The sequence below is a fragment of the Macaca thibetana genome, chromosome 20, assembly GCF_024542745.1.
Source record: "Macaca thibetana thibetana isolate TM-01 chromosome 20, ASM2454274v1, whole genome shotgun sequence".
In the NCBI taxonomy this organism is placed as follows: domain Eukaryota; kingdom Metazoa; phylum Chordata; class Mammalia; order Primates; family Cercopithecidae; genus Macaca; species Macaca thibetana.
In genome coordinates, this window is record NC_065597.1 from 32747523 (window position 1) to 32775172 (window position 27650).

General features: G+C 55.3%; 3 protein-coding genes across 4 annotated transcripts in view; 2 read left to right on the forward strand and 1 right to left on the reverse strand.

Moving 5' to 3' along the window:
• CDK10 (cyclin dependent kinase 10) overlaps positions 1–27650 on the forward strand; it is a 71920-nt gene that overhangs the window by 22196 nt on the left and 22074 nt on the right. The window lies entirely within an intron of this gene.
• On the reverse strand, positions 1089–13441 carry CHMP1A (charged multivesicular body protein 1A). Its single transcript, XM_050773112.1, has 7 exons — positions 13244–13441; positions 9609–9628; positions 7163–7240; positions 5097–5243; positions 3793–3921; positions 3123–3310; positions 1089–2670 (listed from the first exon to the last, which is right to left on the reverse strand). Exons 1-7 carry the CDS (start codon positions 13248–13250, stop codon positions 2649–2651), a joined length of 591 nt encoding a protein of 196 aa, XP_050629069.1. The 5' UTR covers positions 13251–13441; the 3' UTR covers positions 1089–2648.
• SPATA33 (spermatogenesis associated 33) lies at positions 13449–23437 on the forward strand. 2 transcript variants are annotated; one of them, XM_050773147.1, is made up of 3 exons: positions 13449–13528; positions 13912–14085; positions 23206–23437. In XM_050773147.1, the coding sequence occupies exons 2-3, from the start codon at positions 13968–13970 to the stop codon at positions 23415–23417; spliced, it is 330 nt and encodes a 109-aa protein (XP_050629104.1). In that variant the 5' UTR covers positions 13449–13528; positions 13912–13967; the 3' UTR covers positions 23418–23437. The 2 variants fall into 2 exon arrangements, with proteins under 2 accessions (XP_050629104.1, XP_050629103.1); XM_050773146.1 differs by having other exon boundaries at positions 13455–13610.

A 27650-nucleotide genomic window follows, 5' to 3' on the forward strand; every position in this document is an offset into this window, starting at 1 on the left:
GGTGGGGGAGGCTGACCTAAATGCCGTCAGTACGACACTTCGAGTCACAAAGTCAGCAACAGCAACCACTGCAGCCCACGCCAAGAAACAAACAGGTCCAGATATAAATAATGGAGAGTGGGGGAGGGGTCCTCCTTAGAATCCCAAATAGAACCAGTGATTTCATTGACGCCCAGGGCAAAGTGGGTTGAGGTTTGCACGACCTTCAAGGATCTTCCCAAGAGGAACATGAATTAAAAAGGGAAAATGAGGCCAGGCGCGGTGGCTCACGCCTGTAATCCCAGCACTTTGGGAGGCCGAGGCAGGCACGTCACCTGAGGTCAGGAGTTCGAGACCAGCCTGGCCAACATGGTGAAACCCCGTCTCTACTAAAAATACAAAAATTAGACGAGTGTGGTGGCGCACGCCTGTAATCCCAGCTACTCAGGAGGCTGAGGCGGGAGAATGGCATGAACCCGGGAGGCGGAGTTTACAGTGAGCCGAGATTGCACCACTGTGCTCCAGCCTGGGCGACAGAGTGAGACTCTGTCTCAAAAGTAATAAAGGCAAAAAGCTAACTTCCCAGTGGAGACGCCTGAGGATGCCGCTGCACCCAGTGGTGAAGGTCACAAATCCACCTGCACCAAGACCCAGGGACGCCACACCCCTGCCACCGAGAAGTCATGAAGACCTCCTCACATCGTGGGAAAACCGCACCCCCAGGCAGAGGACAATTCTACAAAATAGCAGCCAGCAGGTTTCAAACCATTCAGGTCACGAAAGAAAACCGAGGAGCTGTTCCAGATTGGAGGTGGCAGCACCAGGACGTGCAGCGGGGACGTCAGACCAGAGACTGTCAGGAGCACCACGGTGCCCAGCAAGTGTCCTGGTTTGGCCGAGGCGCACAAAGACCATGTTATACAAATTTTAAATTATTTCAAAGTAAGAACCTAACACAGGAGATTCTGTCGGTTTGGACGGGGTCTGAGAATGAGCACTGCCGTCTGCCCAGCCCCCCGCAGTGAACACTCCAGGAGCCCGTCCTCAGTTGTGGGGAGATGGCCGCATCCAGAGGCTCACCCAAGGCTCCAAAGCAAAGCTTGAGAAAGTTTCCAGGGATCCATCTGTTTATTTACAACAGCATTCTAGGAAAAAGGTGAACAGGCCCCTCTCCCCAGTGCCCAAGAGGACAGGACTGAGGCAGCCCCCACCCGGCCATGGCTCTGCAGAGCTCTGAGCCCTCCCCAAGGCTGTTACCCACGACGGACAGGACGTTCTCTCAACGCCAGGGTTGATTTTGGGGAGGCTGGAGGGAACCACATCCAGGACCTACCAACACCAGCCCCTCCCTGGGGCTCCCAAGTTCTGAAAAAAAAAACCACCAAACGCAGTGAGCCAAAGTCGGGGTCTCCACGTTCCTGCACGTAACAGCCACGACACCGCTGCGGCCTCCGTGTGGGCTGCAAGGGACGGGCGGGACTGAGGGGGCGGGGACCACACTCCCCACCAGCCGCCCACCACCTGCCTTTTCTACTTTGGCAAAAAAACAAAAAATCCTCGAAGCCTCAAGACAATGACGTAAACTCTAGGAAATGGAAAAGACAGCAGGTCCAAAGCCCCTCAGCCTCCCAGCAAGTCCGTCCCAAGAGCTGCTGGCAGCTCTCCAGGGCCACACTGGCAGGTTGTCCTCAAAGGAGCCCCAACCCCAGCCCAGCTGAAGACGGCTCTCCTGAGCGCCCTTCACCAGCTGCCGTGGCTTCCACGCTGGGCAGGCACCCCGTCGTTCAGACGGCAGAGGCGACACAGGCAGCATCGTGCGAAGCGAGGCCCCGGGGACAGGTCCTCTGGGAGACCCAGGCTGCCCACTGGGAGGAGCTGCAGACACATCCTCTCAGACTGCGCCAGCCCGCGGAGGGGCTCTGCCGAGGAGACAGACAGCACAGCCCACGTGGCCAAAGGCACCTCCAGAGGCAGCAGCTGGTGAGGATGAAGATGGCAGGGTGGGCACACTTGGATGTGGATCTGGGTGACAGTTCTGTCCCCATGGACTGGGCAGCTTTAGGAACTGAGGGAGCGCAGGAGGCCAGGGGGCTCAGCCAGCTGGTAGGGGCAGCCGAGACCCCACTCCTGGAATCATGGAGGAGGAGGGTGTCATTGTAAATGCCACCAGGATGGCGCGGGGTGGCACCTGACATCCCCCAGCACACACAGGCCTGTGGTACCTCCTTGGGCTATGTCTGTGCACATGGTGGGACCTCCTGCCCGCTGAGGGGGTGTGGAGAGGCCTCAGGGAGTTGCTTGGCAACAGGGTAGCCCTGACCCCCTCTGGCTGATGAGGAAGCAGCATGTCTGCTGCCCCAGAGTCTGAAGGCCCCCACAGTGCTGGGTAAAAGTCCACAGGGCCCCTCCTGGCCTCCCCGCTGTGGGCCCAGAGTCACAGAAATCACCCCCACAAATTTGCAGAAACTCAACACCAGGACGCAGACCCACCGCCCAACCTAAAGGAACAGGAACACCCTGCGGCCACGCAGGCCTGGCAGGTGAGACACACAGAGTGGCTGCCGGTCACAGCTCCGCAGGGCCAGCACGAAGGCAAGACGCGGTGGGGAGAGGACAGGAACCTTCCAGCACACCACGGGGCAGAGGTGGTGCACTGCGGCGGGGCACGGCTAGTTCCTCAAGGCGGCCAACCTGGAAACCAACAACACGACTCGGGTCAGGGCGGGGAAAGGGGTCTGTGAGCAGCACGTGCTCCCGGTAAAGGTGTCTCCTCTGTGTGGTGTGCAATGACCCTTTTCCTCCTCGTGTCCTGAGGGAACGAGTGACAGGCCTTGGAAACAGACATGCCCGTCCCACTTTTACCTGATCCGTTAGGAAGGGCGCAGTATTCTAAAGTGCACTGCAGATGTGCGTAGACGCCACGCCCGACACACACTGAAGCCTCCAAGCCAGCTGGAGCAGGATGGGGCAGCAGCGGGCGGCTTGGCTCGGGGGCAGCTGCGGCCGGGGCCTCTGAGTTGAGATCAGGGCTCGCTGGTCGGAGCCTTAGCCCAAGCTCTCCTCCAGCCTCTAACCCCCAATGCCCTCTCCCTTCCCACAGGACCAGAGTGCGGGGCACACAGCGTTTCGGGGACCGACCCTACCTCCGTGACAGCTGGTCCTCCTGGCTGCGCACGGAGCTCTCGCCCACGGCAGAGGCGCCCTCGGGCAGCTGGCTGAGCTGGTCCAGCACCTCCAGGCCATTCTCCTCAGCGATCTGCATGATGAGGCTGTCCACCTGCTCCTGCGGTGTGGTCAGCGTGGTGGCCGAGCTCATGGAGTCCTCCATCACCTGGGGGCAGGGGCACGCTCTGGACAACAGGTGGGGCCCAGGCCCACGAGGCCCCACTCAGCTTCACAAGGGTCCGACCACACTTTTCGTTCCCTCACACAGCCAGCCACCTTCTTGCCCTGTTCTCTCAGTGACTCTCTCTGCCTCACCTTCCGCCAGGAGCCTTTCCTGCCCCCACACCCAGCCCCACCCTCTGACTGCGCCATGCCTGCTGCCTTGGCTGGACATCTTTCTACACCTCTGCATGCTTGTTTCCTGTCTGAGCCTCCCCACAAGGAGCCAGGTGCCTGCAGGAGGCCGCTGCCACCCTGCCCACCCTACCCATCAGGGTCCTGGCAGGGACCCAGCACAGAGGATGCTTGGTGACGTCAGGGAGCAACCACAGGTATGCAGAGACAGCACGTCAGCCTGTGGGCCACCCCCCATGAGCTGCCCACACACCTCCATGTCCCCAGGCCACAGCCCAAGGGCAGGGCACATACCGACGTGTGGACGTCCAGGTTCTGCACCTGCTGCTCGAACCTGTCCATCACTGAGGAGACCTTCTGTAGGTCCATGGTGCTCAGGGCCTTGTCCAGAGCTTTGGTCACCTGGGCCATGTTCTTGGTCACCTGAGATAGGAGAGGGTGCAGGAGGGAACGGGATGAAAGGCAAGCGGAGCTCACGCACCAGGGATGGGTCCCCTGGGCTCTGACAGGAGAGCTGCGGCACCCCAGCCCTGACCCACAAAACCCCAGCTCTGGGCTGAGCCATCATCTGGGTCCTATGGAAAGACCAACTCCACGGAAAAGGCTGTGGAGACCCAGGGCGGGGTCCCCGGAGAAAAAGCTAACGACGTGGGGTTTCCAGGACCGCTGTGCTCTCCTGGCCACCCGCACTGTGGGAAGGAAATGCCTGCAACAGCGAAGGCTCTGCTGTGATGTCCCCTGACCCAGCAGATGAGCCTGGCCATGCAGGCTCCGTCTCTTGTGGCAGCTGCCAAGACCGAGGCCTGGCCGGGCACAGTGACAGTGAGTGGTTCACGCCTACAATTCCAGCACTCTGGGAGGCTGAGGTGGGAGGATTGCTCGAGGCCAGGAGTTTGAGACCAGCGTGGCCAACACAGACACCCTGTCTCTACATAAAAATGAAAAAAATCAGCCGGGCGTGGTGGATGCCTGACATCGTGGTCTCAGCTACCTGGGAGGCTGAGGCAGGAGGATCGCTTGAGCCCAGGAGGTTGAGACTGCAGTGAGCTGAGACCGAACCACTGCACTCCAGCCTGGGTGACAGAGCAAGAGAGTCTCTAAAAAAAAATATTAAAAAAAAAAAGCCCAGGTTCTATCAAAAGGTCCTTCCTGAGGCATCAGTGCAAGTGAGGGTGCAGCCTCACCCGTGTCCCCGCCAGCACTGCCCACCCCATGCTGACCCAGCCTCACCCGTGTCCCCGCCACCACTGCCCACCCCATGCTGACCCAGCCTCACCCATGTCCCACCACCACTGCCCACCCCATGCTGACCCAGCCTCACCCGTGTCCCCGCCACCACTGCCCACCCCATGCTGACCCAGCCTCACCCATGTCCCCACCACCACTGCCCACCCCATGCTGACCCAGCCTCACCCGTGTCCCCGCCACCACTGCCCACCCCATGCTGACCCAGCCTCACCCATGTCCCCACCACCACTGCCCACCCCATGCTGACCCAGCTTCCCGCAACTCTGAGCTGCCCCAGATCCAGACCGCAGAGCCCATGTTTGCCTCAGTTGGCAGATGCCACCCACCTGGCACCAGGGCCCAGCACTCACCCCCTTCATGGTCACGGCCGTCTGCACCTTGGAGGCCACTGCGTCTACGCGGGACGCCATCCGAAGCCAGTTCACACCTTCGTTCTTCTTGCGGATGGCGTTCTCGGCATACACACGGGCACACTCTACATTTTTCTGCTGAAGGGCCTGAAACACGGGGAAACAGCGGCTGGAAGAACTTGGTGGTATGTGTGCCCCCTGCAGAGGAGCCCAGTGGGTTTTTTTTTTTGAGACGGAGTCTCGCTCTGTCGCCCAGGCTGGAGTGCAGTGGCGCGATTGCAAGCTCCGCCTCCCGGGTTCACACCATTCTCGTGCCTCAGCCTCCCGAGTAGCTGGGACTACAGGCGCCCGCCACCACACCTGGGTAATTTTTTGTATTTTTAGTAGAGACGGGGTTTCACCGTGTTAGCCAAGATGGTCTCGATCTCCTGACCTCGTGATCTGCCTGCCTTGGCCTCCCAAAGTGCTGGGATTACAGGCGTGAGCCACCGTGCCCGGCCGCAGGAGCCCAGTGTTGACTGCTCCTGGACGCCACTGGCTAGGGTGGGCGGGCCTCTCCCCAGAGATGTTTGAGCTAAAAATGCAAACACTCAGGCCCCAGCCCAGCCCCACAAGCAGGCTTCTGCTCCCTGCTGCACCCCTCCAGCATTCCACCGGGCACAGGACACAGCGGGCGACACCCAGAGCCTGTGGCAGGCAGTTCTCCGAGCTCCTTTCTCCCTGGGAACCTGGTTGTGGGTGAAGAATTATCGAAGTCCAATACCCTGGGACCTATTTCACCGATTATGCAGTCTTAAGAGCTGCACAAGATCCCATCTTCTTTTCTTTTTTCTTTTTGGAGGTGGAGTCTTGCTCTGTGGCCCAGTATGGAGTGCAGCGGTGTGATCTCCGCTCACTGCAACCTCCACCTCCTGGGCTTAAGCAATTATCCCGCCTCAGTCTTCCGAGTAGCCGGGACTACAGGTGTGAATCACTGCGCCCGGCCTAGATCCCTCCTTTCCTTCTGCCCTGTCCATCATGGGGAGGGGGCCCCTCCTGGAGAGGCACCCCTGTGAGCCTCCTGCCCCCTCCCACCCCATGATGCCCTAGGCACCAGCTCTGTAAGGAGGAGGGAGAGAAAAATGATAGGATCCGCCGGGCCTGGTGGCTCAAGCCTGTAATCCCAGCTACTCAGGAGGCTGAGGCAGGAGAATCATCTGAACCCAGGAGGCAGAGGTTGCTGTGAGCTGAGATGCACCTCTGCCCTCCAGCTGGGTGACAGACTCCATCTCAAAAAAAACAAAAACAAAAACAAAAACAAACCAAAAGATAGGATCGTGGCAGGCAGCTAGCTAGAAGCCCTCTTCCTGTACTTTATGGCAAAATCAAGTTCAGAATGTTGGAAATGGAAAGAAGGAAAAGAATGAAGGCAATGCACTCATCTCTATGCTCTGGACGCCCTCGGTGGGCTGGGAAGGTCTGGCGGGGGCTATAGAGCAGGAGAGAAGCCACTCCGGGCTCCACCACACACAGCACCTCCCTTCCTGTTTGTCTCATGTGAGAAGCAAATACTCTGAGGCTGAGAAATCATGGTGAGGATTAGGCTGGGCACAGTGGCTCATGCCTGTCATCCCAGCACTTTTGGAGGCCAAGGTGGGCAGGTCACTTGAGGCCAAGAGTTCGAGACCGGCCTGACCAACATGGCGAAACCCTGTCTCTACAAAAAAATTTAAAAATTAGCTGGGTGCAAGCCTGTAATCACAGCTACTTGTGAGGGTAAGGCCCTAGAATCACTTGAACCCGGGAGGCGGAGGTTGCAGTGAGATGAGATCGCACGTCTGCACTCCAGCCTGGGCAACAGAGCGAGACTCTGTCTCAAAAAAAAAAAACACAAAACATATATATACACACACACAAACACACATACACACACATATATATATCAAGGTGAGGATTAAATTATGATGTAGAAAGTGCCCTGCCCCTCCCCAAAAGGCATCAAAACAAAACAGAACACAAAAATAAGGGCAGAAGAGGACAGAAGACAGACCAGGAGACTCATGACCCCACGGCCCCCAGGGTCTCACCTTCTTCACTTTGGCCTGCTCTGCCTTGGAGTCCTTCTCCGCCTTCTTGGCCAGCTTCTCCAGCTGCTTCGCCGTGAACTGAGCAGAAGCCACAACGTCCTGGGTCAGACGCGTGGAGCCCACCCCCCAGGCCTTGCTCTCCACACCCCCACACCTGTGCCCACACAGGTTCTTTTTTCTTTTTTTTTTTTTGTTTTTTGAGACGGAGTCTCGCTCTGTCGCCCAGGCTGGAGTGCAGTGGCTGGATCTCGGCTCACTGCAAGCTCCGCCTCCTGGGTTTACCCCATTCTCCTGCCTCAGCGTCCTGAGTAGCTGGGACTACAGGCGCCCGCCACCGCGCCCAGCTAATTTTTTGTATTTTTAGTAGAGACGGGGTTTCACCGTGGTCTCGATCTCCTGACCTTGTGATCCGCCCGCCTCGGCCTCCCAAAGTGCTGGGATTACAGGCGTGAGCCACCGCGCCCGGCCTCCCACACAGGTTCTAAGCACCCATCACCCAGCCTGGGCCCAGCACATGGCAGGGAAGGCACGAAGCCTGCGGACGTGCATCCCGGGCGGCGAGAGAGCACCAGCTGGAGGAGGAAGCTGTCTGCTCTGCCTCAGGTGCTGTTTGGGTTTTCTCCAGTGTCTCTTTTCCGTGAACACCCTCACCCAAGGCCTCCTCCAGAGCGAAGGGTCCGAAACCTCTCGCTCTGGTCTCATCCCCTGCTTAGAGATGGATTTCAACGTAAAAGAAAGACTCAAGAAAACTCATTTCAGGCTACCCCCAAGTCGTAAGATGGAATTCCAGGTAAAAACACACCTGAAAATGTTATCTTGAGAGAATGCTGTGGATGCAACAGGTTGCTGGGCAGCACACACAGCTGCTGGGGGCCTAACTGCTCTGCCAGCAAAACAAGGAAACAGGGCCTCTGGCGACCCATCTGGAACCACAGACGCCACAGGGTTCAGGACGGCCAGCACAGCGCCACAGGGTTCAGGACACAAGCAGGCCTCAGCGGGTCCCCTCTGCGCCCAGCAGCATCTGACAGACCCACCATGATGGCAGAAGATCCCAGGAGCTCAGAGCCATCGACAAGGCAAGATGAAGCTGGCCACGGAGGAGCAGCCAGGAGCACATCCCAGGGAAATGCACAGAAACCTGCCCGGGATTACTGGAAGCTGCAACCACCACCCCACATGGAAGGAATACTCAGAAAGCTCTCCTTCAAATGATCTCAAAGAATGAGTCCACACAGCGGAACGCCAAGGCCTAATATCCAAGTTGTCTTTCTTAAGATAACACTCCGGGCCGGGCGCGGTGGCTCACGCCTGCAATCCCAGCACTTTGGGAGGCTGAGGTGGGCGGATCACGAGGTCAAGAGATGGAGACCATCCCGGCCAACATGGTGAAACCCTGTCCCTATTAAAAATGTAGGCCGGGCATGGTGGCTCAAGCCTGTAATCCCAGCACTTTGGGAGGCCGAGACGGGTGGATCCCGAGGTCAGGAGATCGAGACCATCCTGGCTAACACGGTGAAACCCCGTCTCTACTAAGAAATACAAAAAACTAGCCGGGCGAGGTGGCGGGCGCCTGTAGTCCCAGCTACTCGGGAGGCTGAGGCCGGAGAACGGCGTGAACCCGGGAGGCGGAGCTTGCAGTGAGCTGAGATCCGGCCACTGCACTCCAGCCTGGGCTACAGAGCGAGACTCCGTCTCAAAAAAAAAAAAAAAAAAAATGTAAAAAAAAATTAGCCAGGCGTGGTGGTGGCGCCTGTAGTCCCAGCTACTCAGGAGGCTGAGGCAGAAGAATCACTTGAACCCGGGAGGCAGAGGTTACAGTGAGTCGAGATCACACCATTGCACTCCAGCCTGGGCAACAGAGCGAGATGCCATTTCAAAAAAAAAAAAAAGGTAACACTCCGTCTTTTTTTTTTTTTTTTTTTTTTTTTTTTGAGACGGAGTCTCGCTCTGTCGCCCAGGCTGGAGTGCAGTGGCGCGATCTCGGCTCACTGCAAGCTCCGCCTCCTGGGTTCACACCATTCTCCTGCCTCAGCCTCCTGAGTAGCTGGGACTACAGGCGCCCGCCACCGCGCCCGGCTAATTTTTTGTATTTTTAGTAGAGACGGGGTTTCACCGTGGTCTCGATCTCCTGACCTTGTGATCCGCCCGCCTCGGCCTCCCAAAGTGCTGGGATTACAGGCGTGAGCCACCGCGCCCGGCCAACACTCCGTCTTTCATACATGACCCTAAGGATCTGCCTCCACTTAGCCTGATAAGAAAAAAGCTAATATGTCACCAAGCTGGCTCAATAATCCCCTCCTTGGTCAGCAGTCTGAACCCTGTGTGGTGGTCACTCAACTATTACATCATCTGCCCAGCTGTTTCTGTGGCTCTGAGTGAGTGTGGCTTACACTATCTGTCCTCACCAGAACAGGGCTGGGGTGAACGGCCGTTCGGTACATACCTTCAACTGGAACAGGGTATCTGCAAAGAGAGAGGGAATGGTTTGAGGATTGGGAATGGGATGTTACACTTCTAGCAGGCGGGACTTACTCGGATCCTTCTAGACACCAGGAGCTAGAACACAGACACAGACCATACCTGCCTGGGGCCTTCGGGGAGCCCCCCAACAAGGGAGGCACAAGACAGATTCGTGTGCCAGCCCTGGCCCCTTGCTAGCCACAGGGCCAGCGAATGCAGACGCTCCCTCCCCGTTGCCTTGTTAGGAACATGAGGACGGCACCAGTCAATCTTAGAGGGTTAGTGTGAGGACGGAAGAGGTCGTGGACGCAGCATCTTTTGGCCATGGTTAGAATCCAAAAGATGGTGGTTTATAATTAATGCAACTTTGCAAAAGCCCCTTGGGATTCTTTCCCAATTTAAAAGTTCACCTGTAATCCCAGCACTCTGGGGGGGCCGAGGCCAGTGGATCATTTGAAGCCAGGGGTTTGATGCCAGCCTGGGCCAATTTAAAAGTTCAGTACTTGACAGTTCACTTTTTAGACTCTTTCTCCCCAAAGGTAAATGGATAAAAATAGCAAGGTGGTAACTCTTAGGCATCGAAGAGCTGATTTCCACCGGGCAGTCGCTCAAGCCTGTAATCACAGCACTTTGGGAGGTGGAGGCGGGCAGTTCACTTGAGGTGAGAAGTTCAAGACCAGCCTGGGGAATGTAGTCAGACCTCATCTCTATTAGAAAAAAATATTTTTTGGCCAGGCGCAGTGGCTCACGCCTGTAATCCCAGCACTTTGGGAGGCCGAGGCAGGTGGGTCACGAGGTCAGGAGACCGAGACCATCCTGGCTAACATGGTGAAACCCCATCTGTACTAAAAATACGAAAAATTAGCCGGGCATGGTGGCAGGTGCCTGTAGTCCCAGCTACTCGGGAGGCTGAGACAGGAGAATGGTGTGAACCCAGGAGTCGGAGCTTGCAGTGAGCTGAGATCCGGCCACTGCACTCCAGCCTGGGTAACAGAGCAAGACTCTGTCTGAAAAAAAAAAAAAAGAGAAAAAAATATATATTTTTAAAAAGTAGAACTGATCTGAATTCATTCAACTGCTAAATTTGGAGAGTGACCCCTGATTCCTGAAAGGGCTTCACCACACCAGCCAGAATGAGGAAATGGAGCCTGTAAGAGAGTGAGGTTACGGAGTGTTCACAAATGCAAATCAAGGCTCCAAGACGAGACTCCTGGGGTTCCAGTGAGCTCGGGCATCATTCAATCTATCGCCTGTCCGTGCAGGTGTGGTCAAGGCCAAGTTCAATCTGTCATCTATCAGTGCAGTGTGGTCAAGGCCAAGGTTATCTGTGACTGGAAAACAGCCAGCCTGACCCAGGTGACACAGTGCAGGCCACGCAGGCCTTCCCACCCAACTCACCATGGGATGCTGGCCAAACCACCCCTCCTCACCTCAGCTTTCTTCTCCAGCCGTGTGCGGCAGCACAAAAACCCAGCTAAGGCAAAATCTGACTCTGTGGAAATCTGACATGGGCTTGAGAGAAGTCCCCTCAAAAGAGCTAAGTGAGCTGTGGAGTGAAAAGTCACATTTTTTTTTTTTTTTTTTTTGAGACGGAGTCTCGCTCTGTCACCCCGGCTGGAGTGCAGTGGCCGGATCTCAGCTCACTGCAAGCTCCGCCTCCCGGGTTCCCGCCATTCTCCTGCCTCAGCCTCCGGAGTAGCTGGGACTACAGGCGCCCGCCACCTCGCCCGGCTAGTTTTTTGTATTTTTTAGTAGAGACGGGGTTTCACCGTATTAGCCAGGATGGTCTCGATCTCCTGACCTCGTGATCCACCCGTCTCGGCCTCCCAAAGTGCTGGGATTACAGGCTTGAGCCACCGCGCCCGGCCTTTTTTTTTTTTTGAGACTGATTCTTGCTCTGTCACCCAGGCTGGAGTGCAGTGGCGCAATCTTGGCTCACTGAACCTGTGCCTCCCAGTTTCAAGTGATTCTCCTGCCTCAGCCTCCCAAGTAGTTGGAATTAAAGGTGCCTGCCACCACGCCCAGCTAATTTGTGTATTTTTAGTAGAGATGGCGTTTCACCATGTTGGCCAGGCTGGTCTCAAACTCCTGACCTCACGTGATCCACCCACCTCGGCCTCCCAAAGAGCCGGGGCCCTGAGCCACCGCGCCTGGCCTCCCAGAGTGCCGGGGTTGCAGCCCTGAGCCACCATACCCGGCCTGGCCAGCATATTTTTTTGTGGCGGGAGGTAGATGCTATCTTTCATCTTCTCTCGAGGCAATCTGTAGAAAATCTCTACACATTTCCTTCATGATGACACGGTGGTACTATAGCTTCTCACACTTCAAAAAGTATTTTTTTTTTCTTACACAGAGTCTCGCTCTGTCGCCCAGGCTGGAGTGCCTCACGCGATCTCAGCTCACTGCAAGCTCCGCCTCCCAGTTTCACACCATTCTCTGGCCTCAGCCTCCTGAGTAGCTGGCACTACAGGCACCCACCGCCACGCCCAGCTGTTTGTATTTTTAGTAGAGACCGGGTTTCACCATGTTAGCCAGGATGGTCTCGATCTCCTGACCTTGTGATCTGCCCGCCTACGGCCTCCCAAAGTGCTGGGATTACAGGCTGAGCCGCTGCACTGGGTCCTGCAAAAAGTATTTTTAAAAGCATGCCCATCACACCAGCCCAACGTTTCAGCAAATGCAGGACTTCATTCTGCCAGATTCATCCTGTTCTTTAGTATCCCTGAGCACAGAGCCGGCCCCAGGTGGAGAAGGTCAGAACCAGGGTGTTCCATTGCCTGGAGCCCCTTGCCTTGGGCTGGCTCCTGCTCAGAGCTCTGCCTCTCCATCTGGAGAATGGACACAAAGAGCTGCTGTGACCAGGGCCTGGCACTTAGGGAACACTTTTGTCTGAGCTCTTCTCATTCGTCTTGATGCTGTTTGGAGGGAGGGGGTGCAACTGTCACTTTTTCTTGTGCCCTCTGACCCGATATTCCAGGGCCCGAAAGCCCGAACAGGCATCGCTCAGTCCCCTCTACCGAGCTGGCGGGAAGGGCACCTGACGCTGAAGAGTGCCAGGGGCGGAGAGAAGGGTCCTGGGTCGGTGGTCAGGGGTCGAGGCTCAGGGCAAGGGATCCTGAGTCAGGGGTCTAGGTCTTGGGTCCATGGTTGGGGGTCGGAGGTCGAGGCCCCGGGGAAGGCGTACCGGGTTGAGAGTTGGGGGTGGCGGCCTGGGGGAAGGGGTCCCGAATCGGGGGACGGGGGTCGAGGCCCGGGAGGAGGGGTCCCAGGTCGAGGGTCGAGGCCCGGGGTAAAGGATCCCGGGTTGGGGGTCAGGGGCTGGGGAAGGGTCCCGGTCGGCGGCCGGGAGTCGAGGCCCGGGAGAAGGGGTCCCGGGTGGGTGGTTGAGGCCCCGGGGAAGGGGTCTGGGTCGGGGATCGGGGGTTGAGGCCCAGGAGAAGGGGTTCCGGGTCGGTGGTCGAGGCCCTGGGGAAGAGGTCCCGGGTCTGGGATCGAGGGTCGAGGCCCGAGAGCTCTCCCGAGCCCCGCCCGCGGCCCCAGGTGGGCGGAGCCCACGCCAGTGGGAAAAGCGGCCCCGCCCCGCGCGCGAGTCCCCGGAGGACGGCCGCGACCTCTTACCGTCCATGGCCACAATGACAGGAGCAGCACTCGGAGAGAGAGAAGGGACGGCGACTCCGGGCGGCGTCAGGTCCCGGCTGCGATCGAACCGACCAAGCTGCACCCGGCGGGGACTTCCGGGGTCACCGCCCCGCTTCCGGTCGCACGGGCTGCTCTCGCGAGAGGATGGTGGCCGGTCCCGCGAGAGGAGCGGGGCGGGGCTGCGCGGCGCGCGGTCGCCATGGTGACGCGCGCCGCGGCCGCGAGGACTTCTTGTCGGTCGTTCAGGGCTGCGCGGCCGCGGAGGTGCGGGGACCCGGGCTTGCGCCGGCGGGGGCGGTGGGCTCACCTATGGGCCTTTCCAAAAGCAAACAGAAACCCAGGAAAGGTAAAGGGGGCGCAGGCGCTGGGCTCCCCGCGTCTCCGCCCCTCGGCGCGGGCCCAGGGCGGGGCTGGGCGGGGCGGCGCCAGCGCAGGCGCCGACCTCGGCCCGGGGCGAACCGTTCCTGCCGCCGAGTCCGCCACGGACGGCGCCTTAAGTGTCTTCCCGCCTGAGGCGGTTACGGAAACGGAGAGACTCGAGACTGAAGCCAGCTTATTCTAGACCCAAACAGGCGACTGAAGACGATGGGACCCACTGCCCTGGATTCGGTAAGTCCCGGGTCTGACGCGTGATCCGTATGTTTCAGGTGACGAGCAAAAGAAGGAATCCATCTATTCGGTTCCAAAATCTAAGGATAAGTTGATGGAGAAGCATTCGCAGGAAACCAGGCAGGCAGACAGGGAGTCGGAGAAGCCTGTGGACAGCCTCCACCCGGGGTCCGCGACAGCCAAGCACCTGTCGCCGGCAGCTTTGCAGGAAGGTAGGAGACGGCGGGAGGGAGCGAAGCGAGGTCAGCGGCTTGGAGGATCTGGGGCTGGGGTGAGGAGCCTATACCGGATGGACACTAGTAGCAGGCACGCGCCCTAAAGTTGAAACTGGTTTGTTTTAGGAACTTTATGTAGGAGGTAAATATCCAGAATTCTTGGTTGAAAACATAAGTTTAATGAAAATGTAAGTCAGTTCCCGAGTGAAAAGTGTGTACCAGGTGGTCGAGGGCCTGAAGCAGTGTGCGTGTGTCTCACCTGAGGTTCTCCTGGAGGGCTGGGTATGGTGGTGCCACCGGGAATCCCTCAGCCTCCGCACACTGGAACAGAGCCTTGGGAGGCCGTCCCAGGCTGGAGTGTAGCTCTCCGAGGGCTGCTGGCGCAAGCACATTGTGGAGGGTGACTGAGGGGTAGAACCTGGGTGCGACAAAGGCGTCCTTTATAACAGCCTAGTGTGACCAGACCTTTGGGTGTGTGTGGGGAAGATGAGGCCCTAACAGTAGGAAGAAGCTAGAATACAAAGTTTTCCATCAGTTTTGCCACATGGAGCTGGAAGTGTTAAATAGTTTAAACAACGGAGATGCTGCCTGGCGCAGTTAAACCTGTCGTCCCAGCTACTTGGCGGACTGAGGCAGGAGGATCTTTTGAGCCCAGAAGTTCAAGACCAGTTTGGGCAACATAGTGAGACCTGTCTCTACAAAAAACAAATATTTAAAAATAAAAAAAGAGGGCGGCATGATGGGGTCTGTGCCTACCAAAAGGGAAGCAAGTTCCCAGGGGAGGTGGCCCCATCAGAGACCCATTGCTGTTGGCCCAGTGGGAGCCAGCAAGGCCTTGCAGTAAGAATTTCAGAAGGGTCAAGCAGGCAGAACCCGCAGAGCCTGTCATCTGAGGAGATTGGGGGCCTGTGCGAGGAGGAAGTGTTTCAGTTTCATCACAAGAATGAACCACTCGGCCGGGCACGGTGGCTCACGCCTGTAACCCCAGCACTTTGGGAGACCAAGGTGGGTGGATCACTTAAGGTCAGGAGTTCAAGACCAGCCTGGCCAACATGGTGAAACCCCATCTCTACTAAAAATACAAAAATTAGCTGGGCATGGTGGCATCTGCCTGTAATCCCAGCTACTCAGGAGGCTGAGGCGGAGAATTGCTTGAACCGGGACCTGGGAGGCGGAGGTAGCAGTGAGCGGGATCGCGCCACTGTACTCCAGCCTAGGCTATAGAGTGAGACTGTCTCAAAAAAAAAAAAAAAAAAAAAAAAAAGAACCCACTCGGGTCAGACAAGAAAGAGTGTCGGGAATGACTGGCCTGCTAGGCAGAGGAGCTGGGTCTGGACTGGTTCAGATAGGCTTGTGGGATCAAGAGCTGGAAGTAGGAGGCTCTGGGCCTTGGACTTGGAAGAAAGGCCTGGATTTGAATTCCTGGCTTTGAAACTTCTCGCTAGAGGGTGGAAGTCTGCAGGAATAGCATCACCTTAGGGTGGCGGTTTGGAAAATGCTACCTGTCTGTCAGGGTGCTTTTAGCTGAAAGTTACAGAAAAGCTAAGTAAACACAGTTTTAACGCAGGGATTTAATGTCTCACAAATGAAGGGTCAGAGGCAGGGCTTCCAGGTTGGCTTGTTAGCACAACCGTGACATCAAGGGCTTTGCATGTCTCTTCCTGACCACTCTCAGTGTCCACAGCCCCCAGTGAGTGTACAGCCCCCACACGCAGGCAGGACTGCGTCTACTTCAAAGGCGTTGCTCCTTGCTTTATATTAGCAAGGAAGCCTTTCCCAGGCTTCGCCTGCCCAGCCTCTCTAGGACACACTCAACAGTGTAGATTCCGCAGGGGCTGGAGGGAGCTGTGAAGCACAGCAGTGGGCAGGACCTCTACCAGCAGCGGAAGTGGGGGAAGGAGGACCGCCTGTTGGAAAGGCGCCAGCAGTGCCTGTCACACCAGAGGTGTGGGAGGAAGGTGGACGTGAAGGGAAAACAACAGAGTGAGGACAGTTTCAGGAGAGAAGAAGAAGTGTGCACGCTCTCCGCGCGGTGACGGGCTGCACGGCGGTGAGGAGCAGGCTGCTGACTCCTTTGCCACACCGTGAAGGATCCTGAAGGTGGGACGCTAAGTGAGAAAAGCCAGAGGAAAGACCACTCATACTGCAATTCCCTTTACATGAAATGTCCAGAAAAGACGAACACATTGCAGAGAGAAGCAGATGAGTGGTTGCTGGGCAGGAATGGGAGTCGACCACAGCTGAACACAAGGGGCCTTTGGAGGGTGACGGAAGTGGTTTAACCTGAATCTGAGCCTGGGAAGCAGTGCAGTTAGCAGTCCTGGTCCCTAAGCCCGTCCTGGGGACTTTGGAGGGTGATGGAAGTGGTTTAACCTGAATCTGAGCCTGGGAAGCAGTGCAGTTAGCAGTCCTGGTCCCTAAGCCCTTCCTACAGGAGCCAGACTTGTGAGTGAACAAGCCGTCAGTGATTCCAGGCTCTGGCTGGATCCTGGAGTCGTCTCAGCTTGAGGTGTGCACCTCAGGGGGAGCCAGCATCAGTGTCCAGCCCCAAGAGCCGCCCTGGACGTCTCAGTGAGTCTTTAGATGCCTGCAGCTGCCTGGGCAACCACAGGTGATACCTGTCCTGCCAAACCTGTCCTGAACCCATAAAATCCAGAGAAAAGCAAGTAGTCGTTTTAAGCTGCTGAGGCTTGGGGTAAATTACTATGGAGCAGTAGTGACCAGAACGGAAGGTCCATGATGGGGAGACAGTTTGGCCATGAGCTAATCACTGTGGCAGCTGTTGGGATATTGATATGGCTTGGCTGTGTCCTCACCCAAATCTCATGTTGAATTCCCACATGTGGGAAGAACTGGGTGGGAAGTGATTGAATCATGGGGGCAGGTCTTTCCCATGCTGTCTTCGTGATAGTGAATGAGTCTCACGAGATTCGATGGTTTTAAAAACGGGAGTTTCCTGCATAAGCGCTCTCTCTTCTCGCTGCCATCCGTGTAAGACGTGACTTGCTCCTCCTCGCCTTCCGCTGTGATTGTGAGGCCTCCCCAGTCATGTGGAACTATAAGTCCATTAAACCTTTTTCCTGAATAAATTATTCAGTCTCTGGTATGTCTTTATTAGCAGCATGAAAACGGACCAATACAGATATATTATACTGTTATCATAACCACTGCTGTATATGCTTAAATTTTTGTGTTACAAAATTCACAAACATACAAACAGATCTAACACATCACAGATTTACAGTCAGCTTATTCCACAGTGTTGGGAATTCTACCACAAATAAAGAACTTGGGGAAAAAGGAAGGAAATGTTAGAAGGAAACCTGAGAGACCTAGAACCTGGGCTCAGTCACTCCTGAGACAGTCAGATTGGGTATTTGGGGATGAGTCAGTGTTAATTTTCTTAGATGTGGCAGTGCTATTGTAGTTATGCTAAAACACAATCCCTATCTGATAAAGAGGTATACTGCAACATTTATGGGTAAAATCATGTCTGAAATTACTTAAAGATACTCAGGACGCTGGGCGCGGTGGCTCATGCTGTAATCCTAGCACTGTGGGAGGCCAAGGCGGGCAGATCACTTGAGGTCAGGAGTTCGCCTGGCCAACATGGCAAAACCCCGTCTCTACAAAAAATACAAAAAAATTAGCTGGGCGTGGTGGTGTGCACCTGTAATTCCAGCTAGTTTGGAGGCTGAGGCAGGAGAATCGCTTGAACCCAGGAGGCAGAGGTTGCAGTGAGCCAAGATCATCCCTGGGCGATGGAGCGAGACTCCATCTCAAAAAAAAGATAGGAAAAAAATGAAGAAAGAACAAGACAAGAAAATACTGATTGAGGCTGAGCGCTGCTTAGGTGCAATAGAAAATATTCTATTTTCTTGTGTGTTTGAACACTTTCTTTTTTCTTTTTTTTTTTCTTTGAGATGGAGTTTTATTTACTCTCGTTGCCCAGGCTGGAGTGCAGTGGTGCGATCTCAGCTTTCAGCTCACTGTAGCCTCTGCCGCCCAAATTCAAGAGATTCTCCTGCCTCAGCCTCCCAAGTAACTGGGATTACAGGTGCCCGCCACCATCCCCAGCTAAATTTTTTTGTATTTTTAGTAGAGATGGGGTTTCGCCACATTGGCCAGGCTGGCCTTGAACTCTTGGCTTCAGCTGATCCACCTGCCTCAGCCTCCCAAAGTACTGGGATCACAGGCATGGGCCACCGTGCCCAGCTGGTTTAAACACTTTTGTAACTTTGTTTGTTTGTTTGTTTTGAGACTTTTGCCTCCCCGGTTCAAGCAATTCTTCTGCCTCAGCTTAAGGCAACCGCCACCATGGCTGGCTAATTTTTGTATTTTTAGTAGAGATGGGGTTTCACCATATTGGACAGGCTGATCTCAAACTCCTGACCTTGTTATCCGCCCGCCTCGGCCTCCCAAAGTGCCAGTATTACAGGTTTGAGCCACCGCGCCCGGCCTGTAACATTTTTATGAAGGTAGAGTATGCTTGATTGCAAGAAAATTTTGAATAAGAAGAAAAATGGAACACTTCTATGAGCTATTAAAAAATATCATGCTGAGTGAAAAAAGCCAATTGCAGAAGGTCACATGCTGTATGATTCAATTTCTTCTTTTTTTGAGACGGAGCCTCGCTCTGTCGCCCAGGCTGGAGTGAGTGGCGCGATCTCGGCTCACTGCAAGCTCCGCCTCCCGGGTTCGCGCCATTCTCCTGCCTCAGCCTCCTGAGTAGCTGGGACTACAGGTGCCTGCCATCACACTTGGCTTATTTTTTGTTGTATTTTTAGTAGAGACGGGGTTTCACCGTGTTAGCCAGGATGGTCTTGATCTCCTGACCTCGTGATCCTCCCGCCTCCGCCTCTCAAAAGTCCTGGGATTACAGGCGTGAACCACCGCGCCCGGCCCAAAACAAATTTTAAATGAGGTGGGAGGATCACTTGAGTCTGGGTGGTTGGGGCTTTGTTGAGTCTTGGTCGTGCCACCACCTGCTGCTGTCACGGGAGCCTTCGGGTGTCACTTTGCCGGAAACCTCTGTGACCGCAGCACTTCTGCCTGGGTTTTGCTCACAGCTGCTGGGCTTGTACTGTCCACTCAGCCAGCAGACTGCACTCGGCTCACACTCCTAGTCCAGATCCCACACCTGCAAATGGCGAGCCAGGTAGACAACAGTAAGCGGTGTGTGGGAGAGCAAGTGTGGGGTCTGGCCGCTGCGCACAGCCAGGCTTTAGGCCATCCCTGGCTTAAAGGTGGGGCTTCACTGGGGCCCTGCTCCTTTCTGCCCAAGAGCCTTTCTGCCTCCTGCTGCTATTAATCATGTTGTCCATGGTGTCCAGGCTGTTCGTGGTGAGGGATGCCTGCAGGCTCAGGCTGGACTGCCCTCAGGTCCCCCTCACCTTTCTCCCCATGCTCGTCAGGACCTGAAGTCTGGAGGGGGATCGAGACGGTGGGGGCTGGCTTGTCAGCATTGCCTTGAGTGCATGTACACCTGGCCAGGTCATGGCAGTGCCTGGGCTTGGCCTCAACTTTGCTCTGAAATTGGAGTGGGCAGTGGGAATTGGAGTGGGCAGTGGAAATTGGAGCGGGCGATGGGAGTCGGAGCTGGCGGTGGGAGTTGGAGCGGGCGGTGGGAGTCGGAGCGGGCGGTGGGCATTGGAGTGGGCAGTGGGAATTGGAGTGGGCATTGGAGTGGGCAGTGGGAATTGGAGTGGGCATTGGAGTGGGCAGTGGGAATTGGAGCGGGCAGTGGGAGTCGGAGCGGGCGGTGGGAGTCGAAGCTGGTGGTGGGAATTGGAGTTGGCAGTGGGAATTGGAGTGGGCAGTGGAAGTGGGGAGAGACCAGACAGTGGGAGCAGGCACTGCTGAGCCTGCAGGGGTTGGGGGTGCTTCCTCGGCCCTGAGAGCACAGGGATGCCCAGGGCCATGGCTGTGGCTGGGTTGGGCCCCTGCCGCATCAACTCAGGAGGGGGGAGGCTCCTGCCTGTTCCTGTCTCCCGTGGGATCTGTGGAGCACGCAGCCCTGGCCACGCCTTGTCTGCTGCAGCTGGTGCCTTTGCAGTGGCTGCTCCAGGTGGGCTGCGCCTGCCCTCACTGCCTGGGTCACCGGAGTGAGACCCTGACCCCCCCCAAAAAAAAGAGAAAAAGTGGAAAATAGGCAAATGTTTTTATAAGTTTGGAATAGGGAACACCTTTCTAAGTTCATAGTCTCTTTGTGGAAATGTAAGTTGACGTAGTCTCTACAGAAAAGTTTGACAGTATTTACCAAAATTTGAAGTGAATTATACCCATTTACCCAGAAGTTCTAGTAATTTACCAATAGATAAACCCTCCAAAGAGTGTGAACACATAAATGCAAGAATGTTCACTGTAGCACTGTCTGAAAAAGATAAAAATTGGGAATAGGCTGGGCGCAGTGGCTCACACTTTGGAAACTGAGCTATCATCTCAGCACTTTGGAAACTGAGGCAGGAGGCTCCCTTAAGTCCAAAAGTTTGAGACCAGCCTGGGCAACACAAGGTGACCTCATCTCTACTGAAAAGAAAAAGAAGTGAGCCAGGTATGGTGGTGTGGGAATAATACGGTCCCACAGGTGAGATCTGTGGTCCCAGCTACTCAGGAGGCTGAGGTAGGAGGATCACTTGGGCCTGGGAGGTCAAGACTGTAGTTTGCTATGATCACATCTACGAATAGCCACTGCACTCCTTCCTGGGCTACAGAGTGAGACCCTGTCTGTAAAAACGGCAGAAAAGGGCTGGCACAGTGGTTCATGGCTGCTGTAATCCCAGCGCCTTGGGAGGGTGAGGTGGGAGAATAATAACTGGAGCCCGAGAGTTTGGGACCAGCCTGGGCAACATGGCAAAACCCTGAGTGTACAAAAAATTTTATTTTATTATTTTTATTATTTTTTTTTTTTGAGACCGAGTCTGGCTCTGTGGCCCAGGCTGGAGTTCAATGGCGCGATCTCAGCTCACTGCAAGCTCCAGCTCCCGGGTTCCCGCCATTCTCCTGCCTCCGCCTCCCGAGTAGCTGGGACTACAGGCGCCCGCCACCTCGCCCGGCTAATTTTTTGTATTTTTAGTAGAGACGGGGTTTCACCGTGTTAGCCAGGATGGTCTCGATCTCCTGACCTCATGATCCTCACGTCTCGGCCTCCCAAAGTGCTGGGATTACAGGCTTGAGCCACCGTGCCCGGCCTCAAAAAATTTTAAAATTAGCTGGGTGTGGTGGTGCATGCTGGTGGTCCCAGCTACTCGGAAGGCTGGAGTGGGAGGATCATTTGAGCCCAGGAAGTTGAGGCTTCAGTGAGCCATGATCATGCCACTGCATTTCAGCCTGGGCCACAGACCAAGATCCTGTCTCAAAAAAAGAAAAAGGGACATATCTCAGTGCTTAATGCAGCTGTGGGGCATTCGGCAGCTGACACAGATGAGGCTCTGTAACACAGCACCGCAGGCAAAGGGAGAGGCCGAGGCCTGAATACCCCATCAGACGAGCCTTGGGCAGGCGACTTGGCCTCTCCACCTTCCCCATCTGGTTAGCCTTGGGCAGGCGAGTTGGCCTCTGTGGCTCCCCAGTCTGACGAGCCTTGGGCAGGTGGCTTGGCTTGTCTGTGCCTCAGTTTTGTCTGTGAAATGTGGGTTGTCAGAGACTATAGCAGAAGCTGCCGTGTGTCATTTTTCACTGTTCTAGGGCTCACAACAGGTACACGATAAAAGCCAGCACTGTTGGCCGGACGTGGTGGCTCATACCTGTAATCCCAGCACTTTGGGAGGCCGAGGCGGTGGATCACCTGAGGTCGGGAGTTTGAGACCAGCCTGGCCAATGTGGAGAAACCCCATCTCTACTAATAATACAAAAATTACCTGGACGTGGTGGCGGGAGCCTGTAGTCCCAGCTGCTCGGGAGGCTGAGGCAGGAGAATCACTTGAACCCGGGAGGCAGAGGTTGCGGTGAGCCGAGATCACACCACTGCACTCCAGCCTGGGTGACAGAGGCGAGACTCGGTCTCAAAAACTACTAATCATAAAATAATAAACCGGCACTGCCATTGCCAGCTGTCCATCCTACCTCGCATCCAGGTTCGTGAGCTGTCAAGTGTCCCCACAAAGCTGTAGAACAACATACCCACTGTAGTTATGTTTCTGTGAAAAGGTGACTGTGAGTCTTCTAACCCTGTACCACACACACGTGTGCAGAGCGAGCGAGCTCCGTCCTGCCCTCCCAGAAGTCCGTAGCATGACAGTCCAGGAAGGGGGCGGGTGGACAGCCAGGAGAGCAGCCGGCGAAGGAGCACTTCCGCTTCGCACTTGGCAATGCTCGGCAGGCTCAGCAGTTTCACAGGTGTCAGGCGTTCCTTGTAACCTTAACAAGTTTCAGAAAATGTGAGAGGCCAGGCGCGGTGGCTCAAGCCTGTAATCCCAGCATTTTGGGAGTCCGAGATGGGCGGATCACGAGGTCAGGAGATCGAGACCATCCTGGCTGACACAGTGAAACCCCTTCTCTACTAAAAAATACAAAAAACTAGCCGGGCAAGGTGGCGGGCGCCTGTAGTCTCAGCTACTCGGGAGACTGAGGCAGGAGAATGGCGGGAACCCGGGAGGCGGAACTTGCAGTGAGCTGAGATCCGGTCACTGCACTCCAGCCTGGGCGGCAGAGCCAGACTCCGTCTCAAAAAAAAAAAAAAAGAAAATGTGAGCAACATCAGAAATGTCCATTTCTAGAACATTCTAATGAATAAAGTTCTGGACAGAGGGCTTTACCAGAATTAGAAAGCTTTGAAGTGGAAATGATGTCTCTGAACCTTGAGCTCTGAGGCGGCCCCTGCTGGGACATGTGCCCTCTCTCCTTCCGGTGCCGGTCGCCCTGACGCCATCCTGCCGCGGACGGTGGAAGTGTTTCTCCCGTTTTCTTCCCTGAAAAAGGGTGTCCAGCATCAGCAACCCTCATGGCTGAGTTGCAAATCCATGAAGCCCTGGAATGTTCATGGACAGTTTTGATCACTTTTGGACTCACCCATTTCTTCTCCTAACCATACATCTAATTCCTTTCCTCTGACCAATGGCAGGAGGTGGAAGGAGCTTTCCACACATCTACTAAATGCCTGGATGTTTTTTCCTCTAGAGAAACCTGATGTAAAGCAAAAGTCCAGCAGGAAGAAAGTGGTCGTTCCACAGATCATCATCACGCGAGCGTCAAACGAGACACTCACCAGCAGCAGTTCCAGCGGGAGTGACCAACAGAGAACCATTCGGGAGCAGGAGGACTGGGGCCCCTACTGGCGGCACAGGAACCCCAGCACAGTAGATGCCTACAGTTCACATCTCAAAGAATAAACAAGCGCCCTTGCATGGCACTCGTTACTCCCTGCAATAGGCGTCTCAGGAAGGGCCGCCCCACCCTGTGAGAAGCCAAGGCTCCTTCTCCAGCGATCTCGGGGAGGGTGCACCAGGCCTGCCCCACCTGTGAGAAACCAAGGCCCCTTCTCCAGTGATCTCGGGGAGGGTGCACCAGGGCCACCCCACCTGGCTGTGAGAAACCAAGGCCCCTTCTCCGGTGATCTCGGGGAGGGTGCACCAGGGCCGCCCCACCCTGTGAGAAACCAAGGCCCCTTCTCCAGTGATCTCAGGGAGGGTGGCACCAGGCCTGCCCCACCTGTGAGAAACCACAGCCCCCTTCTCCAGTGATCTCGGGGAGGGTGGCACCAGGCCTGCCCCACCTGTGAGAAACCACAGCCCCCTTCTCCAGTGATCTCGGGGAGGGTGGCACCAGGCCTGCCCCACCTGTGAGAAACCAAGGCCCCTTCTCCAGTGATCTCGGGGAGGGTGGCACCAGGCCCGCCCCACCTGTGAGGAACCACAGCCCCCTTCTCCAGTGATCTCAGGGAGGGTGCACCAGGGCCACCCCACCTGGCTGTGAGAAACCAAGGCCCCTTCTCCAGTGATCTCGGGGAGGGTGCACCAGGGCCGCCCCACCCTGTGAGAAACCAAGGCCCCTTCTCCAGTGATCTCAGGGAGGGTGGCACCAGGCCTGCCCCACCTGTGAGAAACCACAGCCCCCTTCTCCAGTGATCTCGGGGAGGGTGGCACCAGGCCCGCCCCGCCTGTGAGAAACCACAGCCCCCTTCTCCAGTGATCTCGGGGAGGGTGGCACCAGGCCCGCCCCACCTGTGAGGAACCACAGCCCCCTTCTCCAGTGATCTCGGGGAGGGTGCACCAGGGCCACCCCACCTGGCTGTGAGAAACCAAGGCCCCTTCTCCAGTGATCTCGGGGAGGGTGCACCAGGCCTGCCCCACCTGTGAGAAACCACAGCCCCCTTCTCCAGTGATCTCGGGGAAACCAGGCCAAGTGAGAAACCCCCCTTCTCCAGTGATCTCGGGGAGGGTGGCACCAGGCCCGCCCCACCTGTGAGGAACCACAGCCCCCTTCTCCAGTGATCTCGGGGAGGGTGCACCAGGGCCACCCCACCTGTGAGAGAAACCAAGGCCCCTTCTCCAGTGATCTCGGGGAGGGTGCACCAGGGCCGCCCCACCCTGTGAGAAACCAAGGCCCCTTCTCCAGTGATCTCAGGGAGGGTGGCACCAGGCCTGCCCCACCTGTGAGAAACCACAGCCCCCTTCTCCAGTGATCTCAGGGAGGGTGGCACCAGGCCTGCCCCACCTGTGAGAAACCACAGCCCCCTTCTCCAGTGATCTCGGGGAGGGTGGCACCAGGCCCGCCCCGCCTTGGAGAAGCTGCGGCCCCTTCTCCAGTGCCGTTTGGTCCTGCCTTCCCCAAAGCTGCTTACAGCTCAGTCGAGGCAAGAGTGACTGGCTCAGAGAGCAAGCTTTGTGGTGATAAATGAATAAATTAGTATGTTCATGTTGGAAGTGGCTGGCTGTGCAGAGTGATGGACAGCAGATGGCATCTTACATTCTGATTCGCTGGCTGCCTTTGCAGAAGGAGACGATGTGGGCCGGGCGCGGTGGCTCATGGTACAGCACTTTGGGAGGCCGAGACGGGCGGATCACGATCAGGAGATCTTCCTGGCTAACACGGTTCTCTCTAATATTCGCGGTGGACAGTAGTAAAACTGGGGAGGCAGGCTGGCGTGCCTTTGTTTGCAGAAGAGATCTGGCCATTGCACTCCAGCCTGGGTGACACAGCAAGACTCCGTCTCAAAAAAAAAAAAAAAAAAAAAAAAAAAAAAAAAGAAGAACGATGTGAATACTTGGAAGTTATAGTGAATAAGGTGCCCCCAAACTTGAGGAAAAGGTCAGATTCTAAGAGCTAAACATTAAGATGTAATGTTCCAGAACAAAGAGGTACAAAGTGGACTAACGGGCCCCAGGGCTCCTTGCTTGACTGTAATCTGACTCAGCTTATTAAAAGGCCCTAAAGAAGAATGTGGAGTGTGTGCTGGGGGCATGGGATAGCCATAGCACTGAGGCTTTGGAAGTGGCCTTGCCAACGCTGTCCTGTCTTTCTGCCCACAGATGAGGGCTCCTGAGTGTGGAAGGCCGTGGAAGGGACCTGAGTACAACGGCATGAGACAAGTTATCAGGTGGCTGCACCCTCTCCAGCAGCCCTCAGCTCAGGCTAGACTTCCCCCTGTGTTGAGAAGGCTCTGCCCTGTCTGGAAGCCTGATGCGTTTAGTGACAGTGTGGTCGCTTTATTAGTTTCCAGTCTGGCCAACAAGCTTCCCATGCAGTCTCCCGTTGGCTTGTTTCAGTGGCCAGCGGAGAGTCCTGGACACAGACTTGTCAGGTGCCAGCGGGAGGGAGCCTGCTGCCTGCCACACACATACAATTTCTAATCCATACAGGCCTGTGTAGTATATACACACATACACAGAGCCTTAGGAATCGGGAAAGGCCAGTCAAAACCTGGGACGCTAATTTCACTCTGCCACAAGAAAAAAAATAAGCTGAAAGATGAGTCACGCAAGAAACTGCTTCCTTTTTGTTCCTAAGCAGAGAGCTACAAATAACAAGTTAAAGTCTCTCCACAGGTAGCTACTCCTTGTTCACCTTGTGTGAAGTGCCAATGTGTTTTTTAATACTTTAAGTTCTACAGTACATGTGTACAACGTGCAGGTTTGTTACATATGTATACATGTGCCATGTTGGTGTGCTGCACCCATTAACTCGTCATTTACATTAGGTGTTTCTCCTAATGCTATCCCTCCCCACTCCCCATACCCCACAACAGGCCCTGGTGTGTGATGTTCCCCTTCCTGTGTCCAGGTGATCTCATTGTTCAATTCCCACCTATAAGGGAGAACATGCGGTGTTTGGTTTTCTGTCCTTGCGATAGTTTGCTGACAATGATGGTTTCCAGCTTCATCCATGTCCCTACAAAGAACACGAACTCATCCTTTTTTATGACTGCATGGTATTCTATGGTGTATATATGCCACGTTTTTTTAATCCAGTCTATCATTGATGGGCATTTGGGTTGGTTCCAACATGGAGAAACCCCATCTCTACTAATAATACAAAAATTAGCCGGGCGTGGTGGTGGGAGCCTGTAATTTGGAGATACTCCATCTCCAAAACTAATAGTAATAAACCAGCACTGCCATTGTGTAGTATACACACACACACAGTCTTTGCTATTGTGAATAGTGCTGCAATAAACATATGTGTGCATGTGTCTTTATAGCAGCATGAGCCTTACATCTTATAATCCTTTGGGTATATACCCAGTAATGGGATGACTGGGTCAAATGGTATTTCTAGTTCTAGATCCTTGAGGAGTCGCCATACCGTCTTCCACAATGGTTGAACTAGTTTACAGTCCCACCAACAGTGTAAAAGTGTTCCTGTTTCTCCACATCCTCTCCAGCACCTGTTGTTTCCTGACTTTTTAGTGATTGCCATTCTAACTGGTGTGAGATGGTATCTCATTGTGGTTTTGTTTTTTTTTTTTTTTTTTTTTTTTGAGATGGAGTCTGGCTCTGTTGCCCAGGCTGGAGTGCAGTGGCCGGATCTCAGCTCACTGCAAGCTCCGCCCCCCGGGTTTACGCCATTCTCCTGCCTCAGCCTCCCGAGTAGCTGGGAGTACAGGCGCCCGCCACCTCGCCCGGCTAATTTTTTTTTGTATTTTAGTAGAGACGGGGTTTCACCGTGTTAGCCAGGATGGTCTCGATCTCCTGAACTCGTGAATCGCCCGTCTCGGCCTCCCAAAGTGCTGGGATTACAGGCTTGAGCCACCGCGCCCGGCCCTCATTGTGGTTTTGATTTGCATTTCTCTGATGGCCATTGATGATGAGCATTTTTTCATGTGTCTGTTGGCTGCATAAATGTCTTCTTTTGAGAAGTGTCTGTTCATATCCTTCACCCACTCCATCAAAAAGTGGGTGAAGTGCCAATTTACTGAGCATGAGACAAATACATAATTGACTCCTTTTGTCTTGTGACACGTGGATTCAAGGAGGTACCATGCCCTCCCTCCTTCCCCTCCAGCCCCTTTAAACACTGAAGCATCATCTTTGGAGGAAGGTACAGACTTGGCTGTCATGCACACATCCTTAACCTTGGCCAAATAAACCTCTAAGGTGACTGAGAGCTGTCTCAGATACTTGTTG

Bases quoted from the DNA above. Each gene is read 5' to 3' on its own strand.
- CHMP1A (XM_050773112.1), bottom strand. The intron at 3,922-5,096 runs GTGAGTGCTGGG...CTCCTATCTCAG, and splicing joins CGGCCGTGACCATGAAGGGG to GTGACCAAGAACATGGCCCA. The intron at 2,671-3,122 runs GTAGGGTCGGTC...GTTGGTTTCCAG, and splicing joins GAGGACCAGCTGTCACGGAG to GTTGGCCGCCTTGAGGAACT.
- SPATA33 (XM_050773146.1), top strand. From the start codon at position 13,574: ATGGGCCTTTCCAAAAGCAAACAGAAACCCAGGAAAG. The intron at 13,611-13,911 runs GTAAAGGGGGCG...CGTATGTTTCAG, and splicing joins CAAACAGAAACCCAGGAAAG to GTGACGAGCAAAAGAAGGAA. The intron at 14,086-23,205 runs GTAGGAGACGGC...TTTTTCCTCTAG, and splicing joins GCCGGCAGCTTTGCAGGAAG to AGAAACCTGATGTAAAGCAA.